We start from the raw sequence: 18,968 nt of genomic DNA, 5'->3' as shown, positions 1-18,968 counted from the left end.
TTTTTCAATTATAGAAGTCTAGTGAAATCTTCTGCTTACCTAGGAAAGAACAACTCTTTGCAAAAATGGCAGAACTGATAAAGATTTTATTTGTTAAATTTTGATCTACTCTGGCAATTGCTGAGCTATTTTCATATCTTAGCAAGAAACATCTCTCTATTGACAACATTATCTGATATAGCACCAGTCTTTTACTTTGGTTTTCCTCATGAATCTCTGTGGATATATTTTTTTGAGGATAACCTAGTGCATTAACATAGTTTATAACAGTAAAGTATCTATTGTTTCTGAAGCAGTCAAACACACTATGTGGTTTTCAGAACAAAAAAGAGGCTGTAAGCTGCACTGAAGCTAACAGAAATTAATAGGGTTTTTAACGCCAAGAGTAACTTTTCATTAAGAGTTTCTGGAATAACTAGTATGATGGGATTTTGGTGCATAATAAGGACTCCTTGAAAGCTATTCCTGTTTTTTTTTTAAAAAAAAAAAAGTATTCCAAGATTTCAAGGCTTATACTCCTGATTTCTGTTCCATTAGAAATCTGGTGGCACAATCACTTTTGCCTACTCTGGCTTGGTATCAGGGTCAGCCTGCTGGCATAACCAGACCTTCTTTCACTCCAGCAAGTGCAGATGGGAGCAGAGCCATGACTAAAACCTAATATTTGCTAATAGCAAGCAATATGTCCTAAACAAAGCACTTTGTCAGGTCCCATAAAGGCACAATATATTCTGAAATCTGTTTCCAAAGGCAATATGATTAAACAGGTACCATCGCAATGCAATGACCTAGAATTTTTATTGGTAGTAGTTATGCCTTAAAATTAATTTATAATACTGTACTCCATTTTATGGATGTTTTTTTGCAGACTATAGTGAGCTGTTTTAAAAGGGAAATACATGATGGACTAGGTATTTGATTGAGAACTAGAGTTGGCTGACATTAGGAATACCTTCAATATGATGAAGAACCACATAAAGTAATAACAAGGGCTATGAATAGCTTGATTTGGCTTATCTGATGTGATCCAATTTTCTGATTCTGGCTTATTCTAGCACTTTGTATTTCTGTAGTATTCTTATAAGAGGATATCCACATGAAACATAGAAACAACTATGTGTTAGGGGAACACTGCAATTGCAAATCTGCTTTCAGAAGCAATACTTCACAAAATTCTTTCTGAGGATAAAAACTATAATCTGTCCATAGAAATTTCAATTTTCTATAAAAGTGTGTAGTGCATTTTCATAAAGCTGTATTTTTGTAAGTCATTAAATTGGTTTTTAGTAACCTCATACTCATTTTCAATTGAACAATTATTAAACTATAAAACAAAATTGCACAATTCCTAGAACTGTAGTCTGGAGTTTTACAGTCTGCTATAAAGTGCTGTATTATTATAATACACTAAAGATGCTCAGACTATTAAAACTTTTTTTTTAAATGAACCATAAAATATTTTATCATTGATGAAATAATTCTGAGGTATTATGCTCTTCAGCAGTATACATGCACAATATTTTGGTCTCATGAAAAGCATGCTAATCAAAAAACCACAATTTAAAACTGTAATTCTAATATGCAACATAAACCATGTCACTGCCTTTCAGGAACAGGAGTTTATTACACCCAACTTCAAACATTAAAATTCAGAATATTGATCATTAAATATAAGGTCCAGTCTAACAGACAGATCTCCATGCCAAAGAGACTGAGTGCTAAGCACTGGTGGTAACAACAGAGATGTGATGACTTTCCTGTTGTAAAGTTTTCGCCCGTATTTCACTCCACAAATCATGACTGATCTTGTAAGGGGGCCTGATGTTCAACTCAGAAGTTCAACCAAGCCTGGTAAATGAGAACAATTTTTTCCTGGCTACTGATGGCTGATGTCTCATAGCAACACTGACAGTGATATGATGTGTCTGAGCTATGGGTTTGATCCTTGGCTACATCCTCACACTGTTCCTCTCTGTTCAAAAGAGAAGCAAAGCACTCCCTGTACTTAGAAATTAATCAGCTGTATGGACCACATCATTAACTTCAGCAGGATTTCAACAAACTTGAAAACAGCCTATCTCGTGTGGTCCTGAAATTCTGTGGCAAAGATGAAAAGCTCAGTCTTGCTCTGAGTGGGGCCCCTGCATGACCACGGATACGTACGTACGTACGTACGTGTGTGTGTGTGTGTGTGTGTGTGTGTGTATTCCCTGCAAACCTGCCCGTGGCACTGGCATCCACTGCTTGCACAGCAAGGCAGCTGGGCTGGGGCTGCTTTCCTGCTTAAGAGCACCAGGATTTCCACACAGACTGAAAACCCCAACCATTATGGTCCCCCCCACCTCCTCTGGGTCTCACAAGAGTCGTGCAATAAGAACTACAGTCTCAGGGAAATGTACGTCCACACTTTTTGAGGACCCACTCCAGAATGGTGCTGAAGAATACCAGGATTAACCTCACTGAAACTAGTGTCAATGAAATCAGTGGACAAAGCAGCATCTGTTGTGGCAAAAGGGAATTTCATTTAGTGCTCCCCAAATTAGAAGTGTAAGATTAAAGAAGACACTTTAAGTCAGCCCTGGCCATGAGATCTTAATCTGCATACACAAAGCACTCAAGACTTCTTCAGGTACAAGGGAATTGCCACTAAAGCAATTGAAAGACATTGCTTTTTTAGCAGAAAAGCTGCCAATAGGTGTTCTCTAAATCTCTTGTACCAGCAGGCTGACCCCATTATGTCAGCTAATCCTGGAAATACAGGAGGTAGATTTAAATCTTTTCATAGAGTACATTTTTTCCCTATTTTCTCCCGGTTCTGTCACAGCATTGAGAGTTTTATACTGCTGTCCATCTTTTGCCCCAGACTGTATCTTTGTATGTAGTTGCAGTGGGCAGAGGATTAGGTCCAAGCAAGACTTTATCAAGGCATGGGGCAAGCAGGGCATTTGAAAAATCAGTGCCTGTTTATCATGGAAAGTTCACAGGCTGTGTGCAAAGGGATGGGGGAAGGAGGGTGCCAGGTGTGTATGGCTGAGTTAATGTTGGTGTTCAGAGGATAAAACAAGCTTTGTCTCCACCCCAGTGCTCCACCTCAGCAGTTGTGCCATTCCCTCACCTACACACTGCCCGTGCTTCCTGCTTAAGTTCACCCACCACGCAATTACCAGCCCATGGAGATCCACACCTGCTGTGTCCTGATCCTCAGAACACTGCACTGGAACTTTCAACCCTCTCCAAATATCTACATAATGCTTTCAAATAATGATATTTAGCACCTGGGAAGCAACATTAAGCAATTATAGAGGGTACTTAAACCACCAGATTAGCAGCTCCCTGCGCAGTGCTGAGGATCTGCACAGACAGACCTACATGGCAAAAGCAGAGACATTTTCAGTCTGAGTCATGTTTAAGTCCTGCTCTCCTTAGAGTACTGTGAGCCCTCTCTCCTGTTTTTGCCCTAGGATTCACCATTATATTTTTTTAATCACAACTATTATCTGAATTTGTGGAAGAGCAACTTGCATTATGACCCACATATTCTATAAAAAAATCACTAATCTTACACACAAACAAAGAATTGACATACTTAAGTATCCAGATTTCTCTTTTCCCATGTTCCTCACAAAATGTGTGATATTTTCAATTTCTATCTCATACTTTTTAAATTTTGCTGCCCAGAGCACAACATTTACATACTGGACTTGTCTTCAGTCCAAAGGGCCATGTACCTCAATTATATCTGTCCATTGCTACATTCTTCAAAAGCACAAAAACTTTGATTTCTCTTTGAATGCTGAACATCCAAAGCAAGAGCAAGACATAATAAATATAATAATAAATAAGTATAAAGTACAATAAATAAAGTATAGAGCTAGCTAGCAATACTTTGACGCATTTATTTACTTAAATGTCCTTCACCATCTTGACTTCTACAGTTTTTGTCTTTTGCAAAACATCCTTTAAAATATTACAGAAAACCCAGAGTGAAAGTCTCCGTTTTTTATTTATCTCTGTCATGACCCAGGAACAACTGGTCTAGTCTATCACTTGAGGTTCATTTCATTATCATCTTCAGTTCTATCCATCTCTCCTAAATGCAAAGGCAGCCTTTTTTTTTGAAGAATACATGGTGTGAGTACACATCCAAACTCATCCTTTTGTCCTTTTTAAATAATCCAACATGATGGCTCAGGCAGAGGGGGTAGAACATGAGACTGGAAGACCAGAACCATTTTTTGACTAGCATACTGAATGCAAGTTAAGACTGAAAATGAAGGATTAACATAATATGTCAGTTATACAGAAAACATTAGAGTGAAGCTACCAGAAAAGAAAAATAGGGTTGGCAAGTACTTAATAAAATCTGCCTGTATAAGGAACATGCTGTCGGGATTCATCTTCCTTTTTGTTCACAATATTTTATGTTATTTTTATGTGGTGCTGAGGATCCTTTGCAAGATGTCAAGCAATTCAAATATACTTAAATTTAGTATTTTGTATAAATCTAACTACTGTTTACTCTGTTTAGCAAATTCTGTTAGAAGTCAGGTTTGCAAGAAGAATTTAGAGGATTCCTGACAAAATTAAGGATCTTCCTGGCAAAGATAGAATGCTGCTTTGAGGGACAGAAAAAATGAGTATCTTACACAATCTGTGTATATGTAAACATAATGTAAGCAGATATCAGAAATAAACATTTTTCTGTATCAATTTGAAATAAACAAAATTTGAAATACAACTTGAAAGAAAATACCCCATATTAGGATGAACTGCAAATTCTCATAGCAGTTATAAGTTCAAATGAAGAACAACTTCTAAACAACATCACTAAAATAAACATTATTTTAAAGTCAAAATCTTCAACAGGTTTTTTGAAATAAATATTGAGTACAGATAAACAAAGAATATCTCATATTTTCTTTAAGCCTTCACCAATTTTCCAGTTCCCAGGTTTGCTTGTGCAGGAGAACATGGCACAGCAACAAAACCATCAGTGCACTCCTGCTCTTCATATGACCATTCTGAACAAGTCCAAAAGAAATGTATCAAAAATGGCAAAAACTGCAAAAATTCCAAGTGGTGCTCTTGGCAGATTGGGTTAGAGCCCTGTATTTTACAGCCCTGGGAGGCTGGGATTTGCTAATTTCTGTGGCATATTATACTAATCAATCACTTCCTGCTCTTTCTTCCCTTGCTGTATTTATTTCAATGGCAATTTTTACTAATCAATCACTTCCTGCTCTTTCTCCCCACACTATGTTTTTAAACCCACAAGAATATGCAGCCCTGTTGCATCTCAGTGACCACTTCTTTAGCCCCTCTCTGCCATTGTCTTTTTGTGCTGAGACTGATGCTTGTAATTTGACTTTTCACAGCATTCAGGCTATATTGCCTTTTAGAAACTTTTCGGATCAGCTGCTAAGCATATAAAAAAGCTTTTGGCTGAACTAGTTCCTGTTTTGAAAACACTACAAAGGCATATTTTCATGGGAGGTGAGGCTTGGAATGAATACCCTTCTCCAAGTGCAATATAAGTACCAGCTCTTTTATAAAATTTGCATTAGGGTTTAAGTCTCACATGCAAAGTGGCACCATACTGTCCAAAAAACATAGGTTTCTTTTTTAAAAATTGTGGGCTTGTTTGGGCTCTGTTCATAAGTCACTTTTGAAAAATGCATTAAAATATTAGAGCTTTGTTCTTTGTGCTTCAGTTCTGACAGAAAAAAAGTGGTAGGCATAGAATATTGTGCTTCACAGGAATAAAACTGCTTGGTTCACATAACTTCAGTGACCTTTTAGTACAGACTTTATCTACAGTTTCTACCAAACAGCAGAGATCATTCATTTAAAGGAACCTGTTTTCCCTACAGACCTTTACTTCTTGTGCCAAGTACATCAGGGGGTACACTTGAAGTTACAGCACAGCTTTAAACCAGAGCTGATAAACTCATGTGGGATGTGACTTCAAAATTCCAGAGTAACAGAAGAAAGGACAGGGAAGAATTTAAGTCATTTTCAAAACACAGGAACATCTCTTCAGGCTTAAGGAACATTTGCAAATTGAAGTGAATCCAATGGGATTTGTGATCACTTGCCATTTCTTCAGTTCTTTATTTATTATGGGTACTTTGGTAGCATCTGGAGGCCTTACTCTACAGGGGGGGGGCTATACATGCACTGAAGGAAAATGTGATCTCTCCCACAACACAACTTTTTAATATAACATGAAGTGACTCAATAATATCCCATCAAGGTCTTGTTCTAAATGCAAGATATTTCAAGTTTTGGGTTTAAGAGGCTGCGTTTCTTTCAGCATATTCCATTTGGTTAAATGACTATTGCAAATAGCAGTATATTCCTCCAAATATCTCTCTTATCAATAACTTATAAAGCTGAAATAATAATGAATGCACAAATGTGAAAAGCAGAATTAAAACAGAAGGACCTAAACTCAGCACCATCTCTCATCAATCCCCTGTATTTTGTGACTCTGTAACATCCCTTATGTTGATGCAGATACAATTTTCCAATGCAAAACAAGTGCAAGTACTGGGAAAGGATGAAGGAGAGAGCAGTGCAGGAAAAATTAAGCAAAACCTATTTCTCAGAAATAAAATATTTCTGGTTCAGTGCACATGGAACAATTTAATATTAAGAAAACAAAATTAATATTTTTATAGGGAAGTGAAAAATCAGTGCTTTAACAGTGAAATTCAGAAATCCAGAAAAAAATTATCTTAATATCAGCTGATACTTTAAAGCTTGGACACTTACATTTGTGTCACACAGAAATTTTCTCTCTGCAAAGACAGAAATAAACAGGACAAGCCGATCTAAACCTTGCCTGACCTAATTTTGCATTTCAACCACCAGAAACTTTTACAGCCCTATTCTAATCTGGCCTAAGGATGTTTTCATTTTACATTTCCTGCCTTAATTTTGCTGTTGTCTCCCGCCCAAGTCCTTCAATCTTTCAAAGAGCTGCAAAAACTGTCTTCAGCAAGTGTTGACCCTCTAAATCCAGAATCAATGATCCACTATCAATAGCCCAATCTAAGCGTCAAAGAAAATTGCTACAGCCATTGGCCAAAATCACACAATGACCTCAACCTCAGTTCAGGAGAGTGCCTGATTCAAAATAGCTTTATCTTTGTCCAGCTTCTTCAACATGCAGCTTGTAGCACCACACGTTCTCTAATATCCAGACCTACTCAGCCAAAAATCTTTCTTGAGTTTAATGCCAGTAACATAAGAAAGAAGGCAGAAGGACATGCTAGCTCACATTAAGGGTTCCCTCTGAATTAGGAGTACTCAAGGGATTAATTTAATCTGACACATCCTGGCAGGATTTGGAGAGTGCCACATTCGTATTCAAACCTGTGATAAGAAATTAAATATCATCCCCTGTTCCTGAGTCAGCGAGGCAATAAAGTTCACTTTGAGATATGCAAGTTTCTGATTTAAAATAAGGGATAGGCTCACAACATAAGCAGTTTGCCACACACTGTGGGAATAAACAGATATTCCAATTTAGGCAGGCATTTAGTTAGGCAGTGGGAGACTGCTTTGGACAAGTATCTATGAAAAACTTTCATTTATGCTCAACAACAGGTACAGAACTCTCTTACCTGCAGGTTTGCACATGCTGGTGAATCATTGTGGGAAGGTATTTCGTTGTTGGTGGTCTCTGACCCTGTGTTTTTAAGTCTGGAAACTGTTGTAGTTGTGGCTGTAGTGGTCTGTACTGGTAAGATTGGCTGCCAGACATTCACATCAGTGCCATTGCCAAAGGCCTGAATTGCATTTTCTGTGAAAATAAATTACAGGCAATTTTCTATTTCTAAAAAAAAAAAAAAAAAAAAAGGCAAAAAAGCAGAACTGAGTTGTTTTTTATTGCCATTATTATTATTACATTTAAAATGTGTATTTATAGAAACTCCATTTTATGCTGAAAAATGTGTGTAATTTTTGAACATATCAGAAACATGAACTGAAAATCTGGGGTCACATAATCATTTGGTGCAGCCTCTTCTTTGTACTGTTTCCAGTAATTCTTGACAGAAGCTTTAGGACTTACCATAATCATGTTTGTTACCATCCAAAAGACTGAAAAATTTACTTTCAAGATTTAAAATACAGTTTGAATGTCACGTCCTAATTCAGGTAGGTGAAGTTACAGAGCAAACTAAAAACAGAGAACAGGATAAATATTTATTTCTACAGCTTGCTGTAGTAAAACTAATAGGCCTATAACTATTAAATATTTTAACTAAGGCAATCTTTTCCTTACCATTTTCAATCAAAATCTGCATAATTGGGTGAGGGAAGCATGGTTAAACTAAAACTTTAGAATATAAAAGTTAAAAAGCTTATCACAGCTTCACAGGATTAAAGAGTGTGTTTATAGCAAGAGTAAATTGGTTGGACTTTTATATAAACAAATAGAAAAACAGTTCTTAATCAGGTCTTTGGGGATTCAACAAGGATTTGGGGATTTCTTATTTCAAATTCTTTGTACAAGAAATCAAACAATTTCACTGGGGACTAATATGTGGAAGTTATTAACACTTCTTCTCAGTGGCATTCCTTGCACTATAAAATAATTTACATGTAATTCTCTTCTGAAAAAGATGTATTTTTTATGCTGGTATTAGTTCTCAGAACTTCAACATGCAAAGAGAAGAACCAGAATGAGCTGCATTAATGGAGACAAAGTGGGAAGAGGGATATGATAAGTTTTCTTGTGTTTCCCTGAATCAGGCAATATCAAAAGCAGTATTTCCTAAAATCATAGTAACTGTTTGTTTCCACTGTTGAAGGAATGGTCACAGAAATACCTGCAAACCTTCCAGTTTTCAAAGTAACAAGTGGCCTTTACAACTAGTCTTCTTCAATTATTTCATACAATCATACTTATGATCCTGATGAGTTTCTTCCAACTTGAGATATTGTAGGATTCCATGACAGAATCACAGAATTGTTTGGACTGAAGGAACCTTTCAAGGTCCTCTAGTCACCTGCAATGAGCAACTTTAACAAGATCATTGTTGTAAATGCCCTGAGTAACAGGTTTATTTTCCATTTTGAAGGGGAAATACACTAAAACAGCAGACTAGCAAGAAATTCCTAGTTTCTTCCTACCATAGAAAAATAAGTTTTTTTCTTGTATAAAAGAAGTGGGAAGGATTTTAATGACATTTTCTTCAGGTGTGGAAGGCTCACTAATGAAAATAGTTTTTTTTTTAAAAAAATTCCTGTTCTATGTGGAAGACAAGACTTTGTATAAAATCCAGAAACACCTTTAATTTCTTCCTGAAGGAGACATTATCTTGCAGCTAGGATGACATAATTTGTCTCACAGTAACATCCAATGTCTTTGATTTGTCTTCATTAATGCTTTTGTACTGATGGCAAAAGGAAGGACAAGGAATCGCTCTGTCTTTATGTTCTAAAAGGAACCCATAACACTCTAGAAATGAATACATTCACAAATGAATAAAATCTGAGGTATTCCAATAGATATAAATGGCAGCCAACATTAGGCTTGAAGAGGGTCTGATGGCATATTGTTAAATTTTACCCCTCGTAAATATTGAACTTTTCTCTTTATCTTTTGTTAAGTGATCTTGAGTAATTGATTTGATCTTCCAAAGCTTAATAAACAGTTTATCACAGAGCAACTCAGGTTTTTGTGCACAGAACTCCATGTGCCTTCTCTGCAATGCTGCCTCTGGAGAAGCTACCAATGGGGATTTTCAGACCCTGTACTAAAACACTGAACACTGCACAATCATCAGCTCAAGTCTGTAGGGCTGGACGGGCCATTCTGGATCACTGAGTTCATTTACTGTTTTTGATAAAAGCAATGATGTCTGCTTCTTTGCATAAGCTGATGAAATATGACTTTTAAAACCACTTTTACCCTCAATCTCCTGCTGGAAGCCTATTTCTTAACTCTAGTGTGAAGGTTAAAAATTTTCCCATTTCAAGCCTAAATATGTATGGCCAATATCTGCCTTTGTGATCTTATGCCAACATTGTCCTGCAGGTGAACTAATCCCTTGCCCTCCCTGGGCTTGCCCTGCAAATGCAATTTCAGAGGACAATCACGTATCCTTTCAACTTCTGTTCTGCTAGACTAGGGAAGCCAAGCTCTTTTGGTCTCCTCATTTATCCAAAATTAAAACTCTGATGCACACTCCACATCATCCAATTATGCTGCTCCAGGCAGACAGGAAATTTGAAAAGAGAACCTGCCAAAATCGACTCCACTGAGCCATTCTGAAATTTATAATAGTCCCTAATTTGGAAGTGAGTCCGACAGGGAAAAAAAACCCAATAATTTAACAAAATCTTTACAATAGTTACTATCCATGCTTGTGTTAAAACCAGGCATCTGAGATCAAATATCCTGAAAAAATTGAAGTTGGCTGTAAATTGCAAGCACAATCCAATTTATACTTACTTCCAGAAAATCCTTCATATCCTAAACTACATGTCTTTTTTTATATGAAGTTCTTAAATTATACAGAAACCCCTCAGGTGTTACAATTCCACCGTGAAGATGCTGCCTGACTGTTAGGCTCCAAATATGACCTGTGATGCAAACATATTTCAGTACCATACAACTTCGGGGTTTGTTCTGTTTTTCCAAGAGCTTCTCATGTTTGCAGTTTTGGCCATAAACCACAGTATCAGGCGTATTTGCTCATTCTTTTAATTTTTACACCTACAACAGAACCACACTCAACAAAGCGCAAAGCGATGGCCTCAATGTGTCGTAACACACTTAAGCAACTAAAGAAATTCCAGAAAAGACCCTACAACACATTAAAAAGACACCTAATTTTGTACTCACTAAGGCATATGTTGTCCTGGAAGAAATTCAGAAATTTCTGGCACTCATCTATGTCGTTGCCACTGTTGCTGCAGTCGCACCACGGGGCCACGCTGAGGCTGTTGGAGTCGATGTAGTTTGGTGTCATCACCGTGCCTGTCACCAGAGTGAAGCACAGCACTGAGCAACCTTTGCAACATGAAACATTTGAAACATTCCTTCCACCCTAAGATGGCAAACAGCCCTTGGGAAGTCACCCATTTGGGGCTGGATTCACAACCCAGACCCACAGCAGGGCTCTGACCTGCAGATTTAACAGTTCCTGCTCTCAGCCTCTGACACCCAGCCCTGTGCCGTATTTCACACCCTCTGTGGTCTGCATGCAAGCACTTTAGGGGCTGTAACACGACTCACACATTCAAGACACATTTCTTCCCTCCAAAAAGGATTTCCCTCAGAGAGCTGCATCAGCAGAACTGACAGGTAAAAACCGTGGCAGAGGGAGGGATGGGCTAGGAGAAGGTGAGCACTTCTTTAAAGGGCTTTGCTGCCAAATCAAACACACGTGGACTGTGTCCTTAGAGCTGCACTTGAAAATCTCATTTTCCTTCCTCGCTTGTGTTTTCTCTTGTTTTAATTCTAGCTGCAAATAAACGGCTGAACACAGGTACCCACACCTGTGTTTCCTCCTTGAGTCTGCAGCCAGACTGAAAAAACATTTCTGAAATGCATGAGTGAGGAGAATGCTGCACATGCTGAGGGGAGCCCTGCTACATCCTGGAGCAGTGTTAACCCCAAGGTGCTCATGAGGGACCTGCCAGCAGAATGGATTAGGGTGATGAACAGAGCAAAACCCAGCACGCATGAAAAGGTACAGCAGATTCTCTGCAGGTAATAAATTATTATTAATCCTGCTGTTTCACTACTTCTTCAGTGCAGTGATTATTTAATAAACATTGTCAACAGTTTTCCAACCACAGGGTCATTCTAACTCTGTTGCAAACTCTTGGGTAAATATTCTCCCATTTATATGCCAGCTCAAGGCAGCCAAGAATGAAATTAAACCAAAGCAGGCATTTTGTGTCTTAAAAGACGTACAGCAACTGTTCATCACTCATCTGGATCAGAAAGCTGTTGTATGATGAGCCCATTTGCTCAAGCCAGTAGTCCCACTGAATGCACTAGCCCAGCAAATCAGATATTCAAAACTTTCATAAGGATTGAGAAGTTTGAATCTTCATTTTATTTGTTGGACAAAAAGGGAAAAATTAAATAAAAAGGGGAAGGTATTCCAGACCTGAACAGCTGCCAGCTGCTTCAGGGAACATGTTCCTCACTCGATAATTTGCAATTCTAGGACAGGTCATATATCGTGAGGAAATGTGATCACATCTCCTCAAAACTGACATCAAAGTAGTCATTAAGAAGATGGAATAGATGAAGGACAAATGTTAGAGACCCAAAGTGTACACTAGGAGAGAAAATTTGGTCTGTAGGTCCAGGGTCCAACAGTCTGCAACAGCAGACGGGAAAGGGCTATCAAACATCAAACTAAAAAAAGGAACACTAGAACTAACACAAATCACAGAGTGATGTCTAATAGCCTTTCAGACACCAGGCAGTGCTGGGAAATGAACAAATCAACATGCAAACTGCCTCATATGCGACGTGGGAGACAAAGCACCACAGGCACTTGGGCTGGCCTGAGAAAGACAGTAATGGATGTGAAAATGGATGTGGTCCCATTGTGAAATTCACAAAAAGCATCTTTTCTCTTGCTTCAGGATGTTCTTAAATTTGACTATAATCCCATACCTTTGGCTTCCTGCAGCTTTTAACAGATAACAGCACTAATAATTGCTGGAATTCTACATGAGATTAGTACACGAGTAAACAGCATGGTTCAAAATTCATTAAATGGAGATAGAGAATTTAGTAAAATAGGCAAATATAATTTGCATTGTTAATGAAAACTGGACAGTAGACAAATAAACAGAGAACGATGTTAAATTAAAATAAAACACGTTAAAATGTCTCTCTCTCATCCATGTGATGGTTCAGAACACTATTTCAGCCTTGCAACATGATCTGAAAAGAAGTGTGAAAATCAAGAGGATTTTGCAAATGGAAAGAAAATAGCAGGCTGAAAAAAAAATTCTAATTAGCAAATGCTTAGTGAAGGGTTAAAAAAACAGAAAGGTACCAAGGAAATTAAAAAGGTCACTGAGCTAAGACTTTCTTATCACAAAGAGGTAATAAGGTAATTAAAATGGGTTAAGACAGGGGTTAAAAGTGTAACAGATACCAAGGTACAATTAGGGTTGATGAATACAGGAAAGACAGGACAACGAAAGTGTGTACACAGCACACAAACTGTGCATCCAGCAAAAACAGAGTGGCTGAAAGAGCAGCTAGTAGAAAATCAGTCTGTCATTTAAACCTGGGGGCAGATGTGAACCCAAGTGGATTATGTGCTTGGTTTCCTGGGGTGGATTTTCTTTCTTCCCAACATGTGTGCCTTTCCCTTCCCTTCCTCTCCACTAGCTGGCATCTTGGAAATTCTGCTGATAGACACTAAGGGATGAGAGAAACCATGGTGGCTGGCAGTAAAATAGGACCTGCTTGGTTTTTGGAGCTCAACGTATCAAACAGCTCTAAAATGGTCTCAAAAGTCAGCAGTCAGACCTCCACATTTTAGACAAAAGCAGAGTTGGCCTGAACACAGCCAAGAGGTTGCTCAAATTAGGGTGAATTAATAAGGAGATGGATGGGGAGTCGAGCAGAAGGGGCAAGGGGCTGAAGTTTCCTTGGCCCAAAGCAAAATCAGCTTATTCACACAAAAATTCCAAGGAATACCAGGGAACTTGGAAGGATTTCACTGGAGACAAGGGAAAATGTGTCAGAAAGTGAATGCTAAAGCAGATCTTGAAGCCAGCACTTAGAACAAAACTTAATTAATGTGGGAGTACAGAAGGTCCAGATGCCTTATCCAGGCTGTAACCAAAGCACTGACTCAAACATGGTTATCCACTGTCTCCTTTTACATTCATTATTTCTTATATTTTTCTGTTGGTTAAAAAAAAAAACAACTTATCGCTATACTACAACAAGGAGCCTAAAGCAATTAATTGGGGTTTCCTAACTTTCTGTAAAGCATATATATATTTAAAATTATATACATAACACCCTGATGCAAAGCAGCATCTATAGGCTTCTCCATTTTATTGATAAAGCATCTCATACAAAAACTGTGACTGGCTCTATTTCCACTTAAAGTCATTAATTTTAGGTGGGATTCCACTAATTTCAGTGAAGTTAACTCTCATTTACATCCCTGTATTTGAGGAAAGACTCACATCCACTGTACCTTCCATAGAGAAGCCTGAGTTTCCTGAACAAACTCTGGCAGAGGTGCAATTTTTTGCTACATTTAATGAAATGGCTAAACAAAATAATATTTTATTATAAGGAACAATATTTCTTCTTAATTAAATGAAGATCCTGAAGCTCTGATGAATGAATGGATCTGTAGCATTATCTTACCTACAAGTCTTACTCTTCTTCTTGTGCCTTATATCTATTAAGCAGACATTTAAAAGATTATACCACTGATTTCTGCCTTACTCCACTTTCATATCAGATTGATATCAGAAGCAGAAATTTACTGCTTCAGCACAAGAAATATTTTGGTAATTACTTGATTTAACAGAATCACTACTAAGAAGCAAGAACTTTCATAACACCAGTCAGTATCTCTTTTGCATATCTCTAGGGGCTAGCAGGAAGGAAGAAAAATGTATATTTTTCCCTTTGAAAACTAGATGTCCTTTTGATTTGAACTCCTTAGGCACCCATTCCACATTTCTGATGTGTGACAGCGTTTTGCAGCATGGTCATCCCCAGTAACACAAGAACACCTCACAAGAGGAACTGGGTCATCTTTGGGGTTAAACTGAAAAATAAAACCAACAAAACTGCCAGAAAAATTCTCTAGGTCCAGCAAGAACTTGGCAGCTCTCACCCAGAAGTATCTATTAGTAACAGTTACTCCCTGCCAGCAGCCAGACTTCCTAATCTCATTGACAAGAACAGATTTCAAGGCTATTCAATTCTCTGTTTCAGAGTCAAATGACAGTCTGTCATAACTGTTCAGATGTTATACCCTTTGCATACTGTCTTAATCTCTTCAGTGGTAGAAGAATATCCTTTGAAGCCATCACATCTCATTTTACCCATTGCCACATGGACTTAGCTCACTTGTTAGCTGCTAGAGCAATAAGAATGGTAACAAGAAGCCACTGAGTATAGCTTCCAGTCATTTTTCAGCAAATCCAACCTATTCTAGAAATATTTTCATTTCGATCTTATCTCCAGAGACATTTATTTAACAGCAGGATCAGCTTCAGGGCCTCAGCTGGCACCTTCATGCCCAACAGAAGGGGATATTACTGCACTGCAGCAGGTGCAGAGTGTTAAGCTTAAAAACATCTTATCTGGTGGCCTTTCAAATTTGTTTGTTTCAGAGTTTTGACATTCACTTGTTATTTATTGCCCAACTACGATATTTCTACAACACATTCAGCTTCTTGACATGATCTCTCTTTTTCAGGAATCAAATACTGAGTGTGGCATGTGGAATCTGTCTTCCATAAAGGCATCCCTGTGCCTGTTGACACTCAGGAAGGTGACAATAAACAAAAATAACTACACTGGGGAGGGAAGAGGATTTCAGATTTGGTCTCAGCTCATCTCACTGACAGGCATCTCTGAAAACACTTAAGAGTGGACAGAAGTGTCCACATGAAAGGAGCAGCAGCTGGAATTGATAAAAGGCTGGATTGGTCATTGTTTCATACCTCAGATTCAGGTAGTACCTTTCTCTGAAGGTGTTTAGCCAAACTTGTGATGACAGCTGCAATATGAACCAAGAGGCACTTCCACTTGTTAACTTCCTACTCCTCATTCCTGTCTACATCCAACCCTCTTAAAAAGCTTCACTTTTAAAGCTTGCATTTATTTCAAATTCAAGCACCTTTCTCTCCTCATCTTCCATCCTTAATTTCCTTGTAATGTACAAGCTTACCCCAAGCATCTCTGTAAGGCGAAACAGGGCCACTACATACAGGTGGAGAAACTAGCCTAGTATCATATTATACAGTATTATATTCCAGGTTTTATTTCACACAGGCCTTCAAAACGCTGTCTGGGGTTTTTTTTGTCACGAGCAAGCGCCCACCCTTCCCTGCCCTCTTACCAATGAGCCCCGAGTAAGCGAGCAGGCAGTCAGCGTAGTTCTCCTTCAGACAGCTGCTAACAGAGCGTGACTCAGGCTGGCAGTTTGTGAAGAAATCTGCAAGGCGAGATCTGCAACAGGAAGAAAAATGCCTATCTTTAAAAATCAAGCCTGAAGGCATTCTTACCTTTTACACTCTCTGTTTTTGGACAAGGCTTAATATTCTTGAACTTAAATGCATACTGGATACATTTCAGCCATTGAGAGTCTTTCTAAGACGCATCTTTTCCCAGAATCTATTTTTGAAGTCAGAACAAAAACGTGCAAGAAAACAGTAAAAAGGAACAGAACAACAGGAAAATACCAGCCCTTTACTAAAAGAAATGTTCTGCATTTTCATGCCAAGAAAAAAAGACAAAGACTGATTTTATCATATGAGGAGTCATTTTGCCTGGGTCTGAACTCTAACAGGAGTCTTTTATTAGAACACAGTTTCTGCTGATTTACTGATTACACAAAACTGCATGTTCGTGATCCCAGAGCAAAAAAGACTTTTACTGCAAGACTTGAAGCAGGACCTGCTTTGGTGGTGTCCCACGTTTCCAGGGAGAGCGCTCACCCCTGCCCTGGGCTGAACTGGGGCAGAAGGCAGCACCAGCTGGCATGGTCTCCTCTCCCCCCACAGCACAGCACTGAGAATCTAGTTGTTCTCACAAAACGTGCATTTATCCACACTCTAGAGTACTGAGTGCATTTATCCAAACTCTAGTGTGCATTTATCCAAACTCCAGTGTCCATTTATCCAAACTCTAGAGCTCTGAGTCCAGGGCTGAGATGAAAGGGAAGTGTGCTCTGCACCCAGTTCTGCTGCTGAGTGGCCACATTACCTTCACTTACCTCAGCCAGCCCATGACCAAGAAGGGCAGAGCACTGATTACATGCAGGAGGTGCTTAAAGACCAGGAGTGAAGCTGTATTGTGGTAACTGATTACTACCATGCTGGAAATTAAAAGGACTAACAGACAGGATCTCTTCTGGTTATTTGTGATTTAAAGGCCACATAATGCTCCCATTCAGGTCTGTAAAATTTGGAAGGCACTGATGAGGTGGGTCAAGGTCACATCATACAGTCACTCCCCTGTCCATCTTAGCCTTATGATCTTGGAGTAGTGACTTCTGTTTATTTACAAAGTGTTATTTAAACCTTCATCTTAAAAAAAATCACCTCCCTACTTCAATCTTCTCTTCTGTGAAACAGGTATAAAAATGTTCTTTTGCATCTGACAAGCCACAGTAATGTCTCAGGATCAGATGCTTAATCTTTGCAAAGCTCTCTCAAAATCAGAATAGTATAACCTATGAATTTTCATTACTGCTCCAGCAGTATGCAGATTTGCAGTATAAATGCTCCTTTTCACTTTTGCAACAACCCCGCAAAAGTTAGCAGAAACAAGTGACTTGCAAGTTATTTACTTTATTTGTTTACATGCTCCAGAGACTAATTATCTTTGTTTGCTTTATTTTTTTACCTATCCCATAATGGGACTGGATACACATCATTAATTGGCCTGAAAGTACCGATGGGCAAACATCAAAAGGTTCAGAGGCTTAGTTTGAGAAAGCATCCTATAAATAAACTCTATGCAATTCCTGAATTTATGAGAGCTGCTCTCATGGCCTTATTTTAGTTCCATCTCTAGCTAAGTGTACTGACACCAGCAAATCCATGGCTGCCTTCAAGCCACAGTCAACCCTAAGCTTTTCACTCCCTCTCTTGCGTTATTTAACCACTTAACCTTGAGATGGAAATTTGTACCCAGGTGACTTTAATATCTTTAAAAAGCCAACCTCTCTAGCAATCCATCATACACATATATGTATGTATGTATGTATGTATATATGTATATATATTTTTCTAAATTTACATAAAATCCCTACTTAGCTGATGAATATATTCTGTATCTACCAGGACACAGGCTGAGAAGAAATGGCTTTTAAGGTATGGAAAGAGATAAACTGCAGTACCATGAGGAAAATCTGGGAAAGGAAACCCTCTGTCACTGCAGTGATTCCTCTCCCAGTCAGTAATTAAGATAGTGGCTTGAATCCAGCTTTTGGATCAATTGGGAACCAAGAGAGTTGACAGCTTCCAAGACTTTTTCTAATTCTACTAATACCTGGATGAACTCAGGTTTAGAACAGAATAGAACCCCTTACATCTATCTAGTGTGAAAAACCTCCGCCATGGCAGAAAGGTCAAGCCTTCTGCATATACAGTATTCTTGTATTTCTAAAACAAAGTAGCTGCCTAGATCTAAATGTCATTATTTATGTGAGCACAAATACATCTTCCTGGCAATGGATTATACAATCAGCATCTTGATAAACCTGAAAACACTTCTTGCAATCATTTCATAATTCTTGAATGTCCAGTTCTCCCTTAGGTTATTATTAGGTGCATTGGTCCAGAGATCATTTAATACACTTCTCTAAATGTTTTTTAAGGACTGATAACTATGAAATAAAACCAGTCATTTACTACCCAGCCTGCTTAAAGAACTTATTTGTTGCAAACCCTAAAGGAGGCTAAAAATACCTCTGCTGATCTCTTTTGCATACACCTTGATTTCCATGTGAATTTATGAAGATTTTCTGCAGTCATAAAAGTAATGATGTGCCAACATTGCACATTTAAGTTGTCATAAGTCAAATATAGTTCAGATACCTCCGGTCTGAGCATGACTGGACATAATCACACAACCCTTCCCTAGCCAGTCATCCAAACTTTACACAACCCAAGATCTCACTCTCTCCTGAGCTGTTAACTACACCTGATACTTATGTGGATTCATTTGCACTGGATATAAAGTTAAGGCTAGAAAATAAAAACAGAGACCT

General features: G+C 38.3%; 1 protein-coding gene across 1 annotated transcript in view; it reads right to left on the bottom strand.

The window, feature by feature from the left end:
* The window catches only part of GFRA1 (GDNF family receptor alpha 1), a 136,678-nt gene that overhangs the window by 16,186 nt on the left and 101,524 nt on the right, over window positions 1-18,968 (bottom strand). Inside the window, exons 7-9 of the mRNA XM_062496275.1 lie at window positions 16,092-16,201; window positions 10,859-10,993; window positions 7,629-7,807 (exon numbers count right to left, since the gene is read on the bottom strand). Of these exons, the coding sequence (XP_062352259.1) occupies window positions 7,629-7,807; window positions 10,859-10,993; window positions 16,092-16,201 (424 nt within the window). The remainder of the gene's footprint in view (window positions 1-7,628; window positions 7,808-10,858; window positions 10,994-16,091; window positions 16,202-18,968) is intronic.

This window comes from Cinclus cinclus, chromosome 7 (assembly GCF_963662255.1).
Source record: "Cinclus cinclus chromosome 7, bCinCin1.1, whole genome shotgun sequence".
Lineage (NCBI taxonomy): Eukaryota > Metazoa > Chordata > Aves > Passeriformes > Cinclidae > Cinclus > Cinclus cinclus.
This window is presented reverse-complemented; position numbering and strand designations above follow the sequence as displayed.